The 9,861-nt window shown below is 67.4% G+C and overlaps 1 protein-coding gene across 1 annotated transcript; it reads left to right on the forward strand.

Annotated features, from left to right (window-relative positions):
- The first annotated feature begins 227 nt into the window (after positions 1-227).
- On the forward strand, positions 228-1,701 carry RPS15 (ribosomal protein S15). Its single transcript, XM_039247971.1, has 4 exons — positions 228-325; positions 673-758; positions 1,235-1,469; positions 1,552-1,701. Exons 1-4 carry the CDS (start codon positions 323-325, stop codon positions 1,663-1,665), a joined length of 438 nt encoding a protein of 145 aa, XP_039103902.1. The 5' UTR covers positions 228-322; the 3' UTR covers positions 1,666-1,701.
- The last annotated feature ends 8,160 nt before the right edge of the window (positions 1,702-9,861 follow it).

Raw genomic sequence — 9,861 nt, forward strand, 5'->3', positions numbered from 1 at the left:
CCCGTCAGGGCCGCCTTCTCGGAGCACCTGTGCAGAGCCAGGGCCCCGCCGCTCCCGCTGTCGCCGAGCCCCCGGGCAGCACCTACTGCTCTAAGGAGCGCGAGGTTCCTCCAGAGGCGGCGAGGCGTCCCGCGACACCAGCCGCGGGGGTCTCCGTAGCGAGCGTCGCCTGCGCTCGGCCCTCCCGCCAGCAGAGGGCGCGCTCCTCGGCTGAGAAAGCGGAAGCGCGTCCGAGCGGTCGGCCGCGAGGCGGGGCTCACCGGCCCCTTCGTGATAATCGCGCAGGCGCAGAGAGGGCGGTCCTTTCCGAAGAGCTGACAAGATGGTGAGTGTCGCCGTTTGGTGTGGCTGCTCCCGATTCATCCGGCGCCATCGGCGGTGTGGCCGCGCCGAGGCCGGGGTCAGGCCGTCGGGCTGCGGCAGCCTCCTCCGAGCCTCCGGGGCCACCGCATATGGGGGGGCGGGGCGGGCCGGGTTGGGGTCGGGCTGACGCGGAGCGGGGAGGGCCCGCGCAGGCCGATACGTCCTGGCCGAGCCCCAGCGACCCCGAGCCGCCCGCGCTCGCCGGGAACGCGCCGCAGGCCGTGTGTCCCCGCGGGCTCCCGAGGGCGGCCGCGGGGGTGGCACTCGGGTCTGTGGCCGCCCTCTGATCCGCGTCTCGGACCCGCGCAGGCGGAAGTGGAGCAGAAGAAGAAGCGGACCTTCCGCAAGTTCACCTACCGCGGCGTGGACCTGGACCAGCTGCTGGACATGTCCTAGTAAGGGGGCCGGACGGGCGGGGGCGGCGCGCTGTTTGCGCACACTGACGTTCGGATCGAGTCTAATTGCCGTGTGTCCCCTCGTGACACTTTTTACGCCCCCTGAAAACGCGAGAAGCTAACCCGGGCTGGGAACGCCTAGGCAGGGCGGCCGTGGTGTGACTTGGATGCGGGGTCCCGGCTCTCAGATGGGGAGACAGGCCTGCCTGGAAGCCTCGCACCCCTCCTGGAAGTGCGCGGGGCAGTGAGGGGCCGGGGGTCCTTGAGACTGGAGGGAACAGCGGTTTGCCCAAGGCGTTCCAGACACGTGTCTGCCTGCCTCAGTTTCCCCGCCTCCAGACAGCGACCTGCAGGTCCTTGACCCCGAGGGCTTCCCAGCAGATTGGGGAAGCAGCGGGGCAGCAGAGATGTTAGAGGCCGGGCCGAGGGGGTGCTGTCGCGCCCAGGCTGCTCACGCCTTAGCACCCCGTCCCCAGCGAGCAGCTGATGCAGCTGTACAGCGCCCGGCAGCGGCGGAGGCTGAACCGTGGCCTGCGCCGGAAGCAGCACTCGCTGCTGAAGCGCCTGCGCAAGGCCAAGAAGGAGGCGCCCCCGATGGAGAAGCCCGAGGTGGTGAAGACGCACCTGCGAGACATGATCATCCTGCCCGAGATGGTGGGCAGCATGGTGGGGGTCTACAACGGCAAGACCTTCAACCAGGTGGAGATCAAGGTATCTGGGGCCGGCCGGGCGGGCGGCGGGGGCCCATCCGCTCACCGCCCCCTGACACCCTGCCCTGCTTGTACCCCCGCAGCCCGAGATGATCGGCCACTACCTGGGCGAGTTCTCCATCACCTACAAGCCCGTGAAGCACGGCAGGCCCGGCATCGGGGCCACCCATTCGTCCCGCTTCATCCCCCTCAAGTAGCCCGATCGGCCAATAAAGGCGCAGACGTCTTCTGCCCGGGTCTGTCTCTTCCTCCGTCTCCGGGGCTGGGAGGCTCAGGGCGCGCGTGTCTTGGGGCCGGGTGTGGGCCCCTTCGGTGCGGGAGGTGGGCCCGGTGTCCTGCTGTGACACGGGGATGGCCACGCTTCGCAGGTAAGTGCAGGAAGCACTTCCTGTGCGCCCTTTGCCCCCTGCGTCCGGACCCTTCTATCGCGGACCCACATGTGCAGGCACTGGCATTCCTGGGCCGAGGGAAGGGCGTCCCCTGGAGCTGGCGTGCCCTTCGGGGGCTCCTCCTCCCTCATCCAGTCCGAGGGTGGTGGGGGTGCAGCCCGAGCCCATGACCTGAGGGAGTCTTCGCGCAGCCCGAGCCTTACCTCCCCTGCATCTGCACACGTGCGCCCGGTGCCCCTCACCTGCCTCCTGGCCCGGGCTCCCCAAAGTATTTCTGTTGAGATTTGTTTTCTTCCGGAGGAGGAAGACGGTAGACTCCTCCACAGAGCGCGCAGCTGGTGGACAGCGTGTGGGCGCCGGCCGAGGCGGGGATCCGGTCAGGGGAGCTGGATGCGTGCTGCGTGTGCGGGGCCGGGGTCTGCACCTCCGTTTGGGAGGTGAGGGACGCAAAGCGCCTCTCTGCCCTCCCTGCGGCATCGCTGTCACCAGCTCCGGGCTACGCTCCTTGCACATTTTATTTCCGAGTCGCAACACGATTTGCTCACTGTTCTCTGTCGGGTTGGAGTCCCAGAAAGTGGGCTGCTGTGTGCACAGCCCGGGGCAGAGGCAGGTACACGGGGCAGACTGCTTGCAGGGCCAGATCCAACAGGCGCCCCGGCGGTGGGGACAGAAGGAGCCACGGTGCTGGGACCAGGTGATCCGGAGGCAGGTCTGCAGCCTGGGTGGCAGGAGGCAAGGCCAGGGGGGGCGGGGGGGCCTGGAGCTCCCAGCGGGGACGCTGACGGGTGGCAAAGCTCAGGGACTCGGGCCCTTCTGGACAGGCCCCCTGAGCCCGCTGGGCTGCGGAGAGGCCGACGCGACACATCATGGGGTGTGTTGGGTGGGACGCTGATGAGGCAGCTGGGTGCTCTGTGGTTTAAAGGCCACGGTCAGAGCTGCTAACTGGCCTGCTTGGCACCATCCACACACCCTTCTTTTGGGACCCCAGAAGCCTTTGTGTCACCTCCATAAGTCAACCGCCCACGAAGCCCAGCCCGGAAAAGGGGAAGGGTTCAACTGTCTCTGATTTCAGCTCGGGTCGTGTTCCCAGGGCTGTGGGATTGAGCCCCGGGTCAGATGCGGCACCGAGTGTTCAGCCTGTTTGAGGTTCTCGATCTCTGCCCCTCTCCTCCTCCTCCTCATTCCCGCTCTCAAAAAGAAGTTGAAATACAGGAAACTTTTCATGTAACATTGACCAGGGGGAGAAGAATGCCCAGCACAAAAGTGGCTTCACTGGAACTTGGGTGTTGACCTTGAGGAGGAAAAGCCATAAAAACGGGCAGAGCACGCTTGGGTGGCTCCGTAGGCTGAGTGTCCTGCTTGAGGGTCTGACCCCATCTCAGCTCAGAGTCGTGAGTTCAGGTCTCGCGTTGGGCATGAAGTCTACGTAAAAATGGGCGGAGCTTTTAAGGCACTAGGTCCACCTGGGGGAGCAGAGTGTGGGTGCACACAGATGTTTGCGGGGTGGCAGATGCCAGCCAGGGGTGATGCCCACACACCCGGTGACGGGGGGAGGGAGGGAACATGGGCAAACTTGGTGTTCTCTCCACTGGCCTGTGTGGCCAAAATTGGGCCTTTAGAACAGACTTTGTTCCGTGGAAGCCCGCAGGACACCCCTTCAGGGCTTCGGGCCGTTTCTGTTAACCACTTACGCGTGATTGGCAGCCAGTGTGCATTAGTGTTACAGGCGATAGCAGCTGTGCCCCACGCAGACCGAGCTGCACACTCCAGGCCAGGCCACGCTTCCCGGAGGCCATGCTGTGGGGTGGGTGCATTAATCACCTGCCTGGTCTCACTGCCGGGTCCCTAGGCTCGGGCTCTGCCTTCAGACCCCCAGCCACATTACTTACTTGGTTTCCGGAGCCTGATGCTCTGGGCCAGTCCACCGGGCTGCAGCCCACACCCATACCCACCGGGTGTCTCCGGTGCCCGTCACTGGCATCCCCCATCCGCGCTAGGTCTCCACTCCCGCCCCCGCGTGGGCCAGCCCCCTTCTGAGCCTGTCCCGGATCCGGCCAGGTCGCTATTTCTCACCTGTAGGTCAGTGCGGAATAAGTAGTTATCCACCCCCTGACCCCCAGGCTCCACGACAGCTCCTGGAGTCCTGGCTCGTTCGTGCTTCCAGACTTTTCTGCCAGGCCCCCTACCCACTGACCCCATGGCACCTGCTTGTGGAGGCCGAGCCCGCGCCCCGTTTCTCTCGTTGCTTGTCCTTCGCTTTCCGGGACTTAGTCATCCCTAAAAACGACCCTCGGCGATCCCTGCCCCCATCCCTCCCGGACTAACGCGGTCGCCTGCGCCCTGGTCTCCCCGCTGCCACCAGAGGGCGCCGCTGAGCACCGAGTCGGGCTCTGCCCCGGGGGTCCCCCCGCGTTCCCGGGGCGCGGCCCGACGCCTCCACGCACACCTCGCTCCCACCCCCTGCCTCCCTTTGCGCTGGCTGTTCCCTGTGCCCGGCCGCCTTACTCGGGTCTGTTCAGGGTCCTCCCGGCAGCCTCCGCGCCCCACGTCCCTGGCGCTGCCCGCGCCCACCGCGGGCTGCCACTCCCTCTACGCCCAGGGTGCCAGTTCCCACGAGCGCTCTGCTTCAATGACTTCATTGCACACGGCCCAGCGCACAGGTGGTGGTTAATAGGTGTTGGTTAAGGGACTTGGGTGGATGTCTGTACGTGTGGTGTGAGCCAGCAAGTCCCATCCGTGCCCAGCACCCATCTCTGAGCCCCGCAAACTGGAGACCGGCAGCAACTGTTTGCTGAGTGACGAACGGATTGAGCGCGGAGCCGGGGGTCGGTCCAGGCCGGCAGCCGAATGCGGCCACAGGGTGGCGCCTCCCCCATCCTTCCCCCCGAGATCGCCATTCTCCTCGGGACCCCTCCCCGCTCTCCCTCCGCCCCGCACCCCGCTTTGCTCACGCAGGTTCCCCTCCTCACGCCGCCCCCCCGAGTCCTCAGTCCCGCGAGACTCCCTCCCCCCGCTCCTGTGAAGCCCGCAGCCCCGCGCGGCCGCCCCCCCGCAGGAGTCCGCGCCCCGACCCGCGGCGCGTGCCCTCCCCGCAGTCCCTCCGCGCAGGCGCAGGGAGGCTCTTCCCCCCCGCCCCCCAGCAGCTGAGGGCGGGGCGCGCGCTGGTCCGGGGCGGCCGCGGCTCCATGGGGCTGTTGGCGCTGCTGAGCCTGCTGCACTCGGCCTTCTTCGGGGACCAGGTAAGGGCGTGGGGGGCACTCCGAAACGCGCACGGGGCTTGACGGGTCTGGGGTCTCGCGCAGTCGCCGCGGAGACCGTTGCCAGGGCAACTGCCTCAGGCTGTTCTCCGGGGGGAGCCCCTCCCCCGAGTCGCTGCGAATCCCCCACCCCGGGTCTGCGCAAGCGCGGCCTCGCCGGGCCCAGCTTCTGGCCTCGGAGAAAGACCCCCCGCGACCCCGCCCCATTGCGCGGACGCAGAGAGCAGGTGGGGCGGTGGGACTGCGGCGGGGCGCCGTCTTGCCGAGGCTCCGTCCCGCACTGGCGGATAAGGGCTGGGCCACGCCCTGCACCTCTTCGGGCCTCAGTTTCCCCTTCTGGGATCCCAGCGTAGGGCCGTCTCCGACCGTCGCCGACGCTGAGGTTCATAATATGCATTCCACTGGGCCTGAGAGCCTTGCTGTCCTCCGTGATCGTTCTGAACCCGGGGGCTTTAACGTTCCTAATTTAAGGGGAAACTGAGGCTGGGGGTGCAGCGGGGAGCCCAAGGTCAAGCCTTCGGCTGGGTTGAAGCCTGAGCGCCGGGCGGAGGCGCCGGCGAAGGACCAGGCCTGGCGGCCTGGGGGAGCTGTCCGCGGTGCTGACAGGGCGCTCGCTTGCCCTCTCCCTGCCCGGGAAACTGAGGCCCAGAACGCTGTCAGGGAACCCACCCCGGACCAGATGTCGGGGGCACGGCGCCACCACCCCCTCATCTCCAGTAGTATTCCCGGCTCCCCTGTCAGGGCCCCTCTCCGTCACCCAGCCCGCGCCCCATCTCTGGTCGGATGACAACCTGGTGCCTTCCTGCTTCCCTCTGCCCACCCCCAAGCTCCGAGTTGGGGCGGGGGGGACACCCCTGGTTCTGCCCCCAGCGTCTAACACAGTGGATGGTCAGTGGAAAAGGGCGGACCCTTTTCCCGAGGCCCGAAGAGACACCTAGGTCATGCTCGGAAGACTCGAAGGCACTCCGAGTGACCCTGTTGTGTGCTGAGCCAGATGCCGGCTTGGGGGGGCGGGGGGGGGCGGTCTCAGGGTGAGGGTGGGGATAAGCGAGGCCCATGGTTCAACTTTCCCCTTGAGAGCCCAGCAGCGGCAGGGAGCACAGAGGAGCCCAGGGAGTGCCCTCCCCACTAGACCTGGCCTCTGTACACTGAGGGGTCTCTTTCATTCCCCCAAGACTGGGCTTGGGGTCCCGGGGTGCCGTGGGGGTTCCCGAGGATCCGTGGTTCTCAGATTTCCAGTGATGCCTGGATATGGCTCAAGAATTTAAAGGGTCAGGAATATTTGGGGACAAGGGGCAGGGTGTGTCAGAGACGTGAGACTCCAGACGCTTAGGGACAAGGGCGTCTTGCCTTGGAGTCTCAGTCCCTGTGCCCTCAGCCTTCCGGTCCCCAAGGAGGGGGAGCCCAGGGCTGGTCAGGCTCACAAGTGACTCAAGCAGTTGCTCCCTGGCTTGAGCCTCAGTGTCCTCCTACGTCCAAGGACACGGCTGGGCATCAGACGGGCTGAGAGCGGCCGCATCGGAGACGGGGTGGGGGAGGCAGGCAAGGGTTCTCCAGCCCACCTCTCAGTCAGCAAAACCGGAAACTAAGGCCAAAGAGAGAGATGTCCAAGGTCACACTGAAGCTGGGGCCCCAGGCTCCGTCCTCTCCGCGCCCCCATTCCAGCTCTGGCCGGTCCGCCCTGCTCTCCACGATCCGCTCAGCCCCGGGACTCCTCGCGGGACGGCTCCGGCCGCGCTCCAAGCCCATGCCGCCTGACAGGGCCTTGACCTCTCAGCTCCAGGAACTGTACACACTGTTCCTTCAGCCTGGAATGCCTGTCCCCTCCTTGCTTCCATAGCCAACTCTTACTCATCCTGAAAAGGCCAAGCACTGGTGTCCTCTTGTGCAGCCTTCCCAGCTTCCAGAAAGAGCCCCTTGGCCCACTGCACCCCCTTCTCAAGGCCCACAGGCTGGGGACTGCCCCCCGGGACCTCCTGCGTAGACCCAACAGAAGACAACGTGGCGCGCGTGCTCTGGGCTGCCCGCCTTGCACCTGCCCTCACAGAGGCTGCAGCCACCTCCTCATTTTGCCGAGGGGAGAAACGAGGTTCTCCATGCCCCCTGCCCCAGCCAGGAAGGACAGAGGCAGGCCCCCCAAACCACAGCTCCTGGCGCAGAACCCCCCCCCCCCCGGGCATGCATGTGCCCGAGGCAGTAAGGACTGGGCGCAGCTGCAAAGTGCTGGCTCTGTGGCCCCACGGAGACCGAGGCAGCTGGGGCCCAGGCTTCTCCCTGCCCTGGCTTACCTTCTGGGAGGGTGGAAGAGCGTGATGGGACACGGAGACAGAGGCTGCGAGAGACCAAGCGACACGCGGGTGGACAGGGGTCACGCCAGACACCCATGAGGGGTTCTGCCAGGCGGGAGACGGGGGGAAGCGCCAGGGTCCTCAGTGCCTCTCAGCATGCCCGCCCATGCCCCACGCCCACCCCTTCGTGCCAGCCAGCACCCCGCTGGCAGGGGGTTGGGAGTGCAGCCTGGATCCTGAGCCCTGCCCCGCCCTCACCCATCTGCACAAGGCCTGGATCCGTCGGAGGCGCTGGCCTCTCCCTTGCGCCCCCCCCGCCCCCCAATTCTGATGTAACATCCAAGACCGCATGCTTTTTTTACTCTCAAATTCTCCGGATCTGGGCGCCGGAGGTTCTTGGCCGCTTTACCCCAGAAGGGGGGACACAGGGTCCTCGTCCTCGGGGTGCCCCCTTCCCTCCGAGGGCGTTCACCCCCCCCCCTGCACACCCAGTCCCTGAGCCCGCTCGGAGGCCCGACGTCCGGCGGCCGCCGCTCGTCCCCGCCCCGGGGCCGCCATTGGCTGTTGCCATGGCACCAGCCCGTCTTCCTGCGCCGCCATTGGCCGCCGCGCCCGCGCCCCGCGCCCCGCGCCCGCCCCCGCGCGCGGTGGTCTCGCCCAGCTCCGCGAGCCGCGGCGCCGCCTGGCCAGGCCGGGACCCGGCTTTGTCCGCCCCGGAGGCCTCCGCCCGCGCCGCCGAGACCCCGCAGCCCCCGCCCCGCGGCGCCCCGCAGCCCCGGCCCGGCCCAGCCCGTGAGCTACAGTAAGCGGCGCGCTTCCCTGGGTGGAGGGCAGGGGGCGCGTCCTCCACCCCGGCTGGGGGTCTCCATCCCCGCCGCCGCTGCACCTGTCGGCGCGCACCCCGTTTCTCCAGGGTGGAGCCGGAAAGGGACGCTGAGAGGCGGGCGGGCCCCTGCGTCGCCGCCGCCCGGCCCGCGCGCACACCCGCCCGCAGGGCTCGGCACTGGGACCTCCGGCCGTGGCAGGCCCGCCGTGGCCTGGGAGGCAGTGCCCCGCCTCGCTGGCCACGTTTCCTGCTCTGTAAAGTGGGGTTTGAAGGAAGGGCCCCTTTGGGCCACATCTATGCCGTCCTCCCCTGACGTTCGGCCACTCGCTGCTCTACAGGGGACCTGCCAGCTACTGGTGCTTTCCCTTCTGCAACGGAGAGCTCTCAGGGAGGCTCCCAGGAGTCCCCCCACACAGCCTGGGGTGAAGGGCAGGCAGGAGGGCTTCCTGGAGGAAGCTGCACCTTGAAGGACGGCAGGAGTCGGGAAAGGTGCTCCAGGCAGAAAGCTGCATGTGAAGAAGCCGGGGGAAGAACACTGCAGTGTGGCCGCCAGGTGTCAGCGAGGCAGGGTGGATGCGGGGGAACTGGCTCTTATTTTGAGGGCACGGGGGAGCCATGGGAAGTACTGGAGTGAGGGAGGGATGGAATCCAACCCGTGACTCTCAGAGCTTCCTTCCGGCTTTCCACGAGTGGACTGTGGGAGGCCAGCGAGGCTGCCCTGATGGGAGGGCTGTGGGGAGCTGGGAGAGAGAGCGTCCAGCTGAGCAAAGCTTGAGGGGCGGGCGGGAGTGTGGAGTTGGGGAGCTCGGGCTGGAATGAGGAGTCTGGTGGGTGGCCCTGCCGCCAAGCTCAGTCTGATGAGGATGCAGCAGTGACCACCAGATGGGGGGGGGGTGAAGGTGTCCCAGGCTCAGCCCAGGAGGGAAACCGGGTGTGTGGGGGGGGGAGCAGCCCTGGGTGGGGCTCCAGGAGGGGCCTGGGCTTAGGGAGCACGACGGACACGCAGGAGTGTCCTGCGTCCCCTCGCGCTTCCCCTGGCTGTGCTCGGCGTGGCAGCCAGACCCCAGGAATCTTGCCGCAACCCCAGGCCTGAGTCCCCACTGGGGTTCCCGGCTGGGCCTTGGGCAGGATCAATATTGGGGCGGGAGGCACAGGCTGCGGCCTTCCCTACCCGACACGTTTTCTCCCATGTGACTGTCCCGTCGCCCCTCCCTCACGTCGACCTGCAGGACCACGTTCTCCTCCCTCCGGTGGGCAAGGCGAGGCCCGCAGCGGCCAGAACTGGACTCCTGAGTCCTTCCTGTGTCAGGTCCCCATCATGCCTTGCCTGTCACCCACGCCTCAGCTTCCTTCTCTGGGCACAGCCCAGTGGCGGTCCCTGAGGCCCGGGGCTACGGCCGCAAGTCGGATGCCGGACAGGCATACAGTAGCCCCCCCCCCCCCCCCTGTCTCCCACTCACTCCAGACACAGGTGCCCGTGCTGATCCCAGGCGGGGTGGGGTGGGGAGGGGCAGGGAGATGACACGGAGTGACCGGGCACGTGAATGACTACGTGGCCAGGGTGGAGGGTGGGGGAGGGGGGCAAGTGCCTCCATGTGGGCTGGGGAGGGCGGGCTGATTTGGGGAGGGGGCT

The sequence above is a fragment of the Hyaena hyaena genome, unplaced genomic scaffold, assembly GCF_003009895.1.
Source record: "Hyaena hyaena isolate Hyena2069 unplaced genomic scaffold, ASM300989v1 scaffold_302, whole genome shotgun sequence".
NCBI lineage: Eukaryota > Metazoa > Chordata > Mammalia > Carnivora > Hyaenidae > Hyaena > Hyaena hyaena.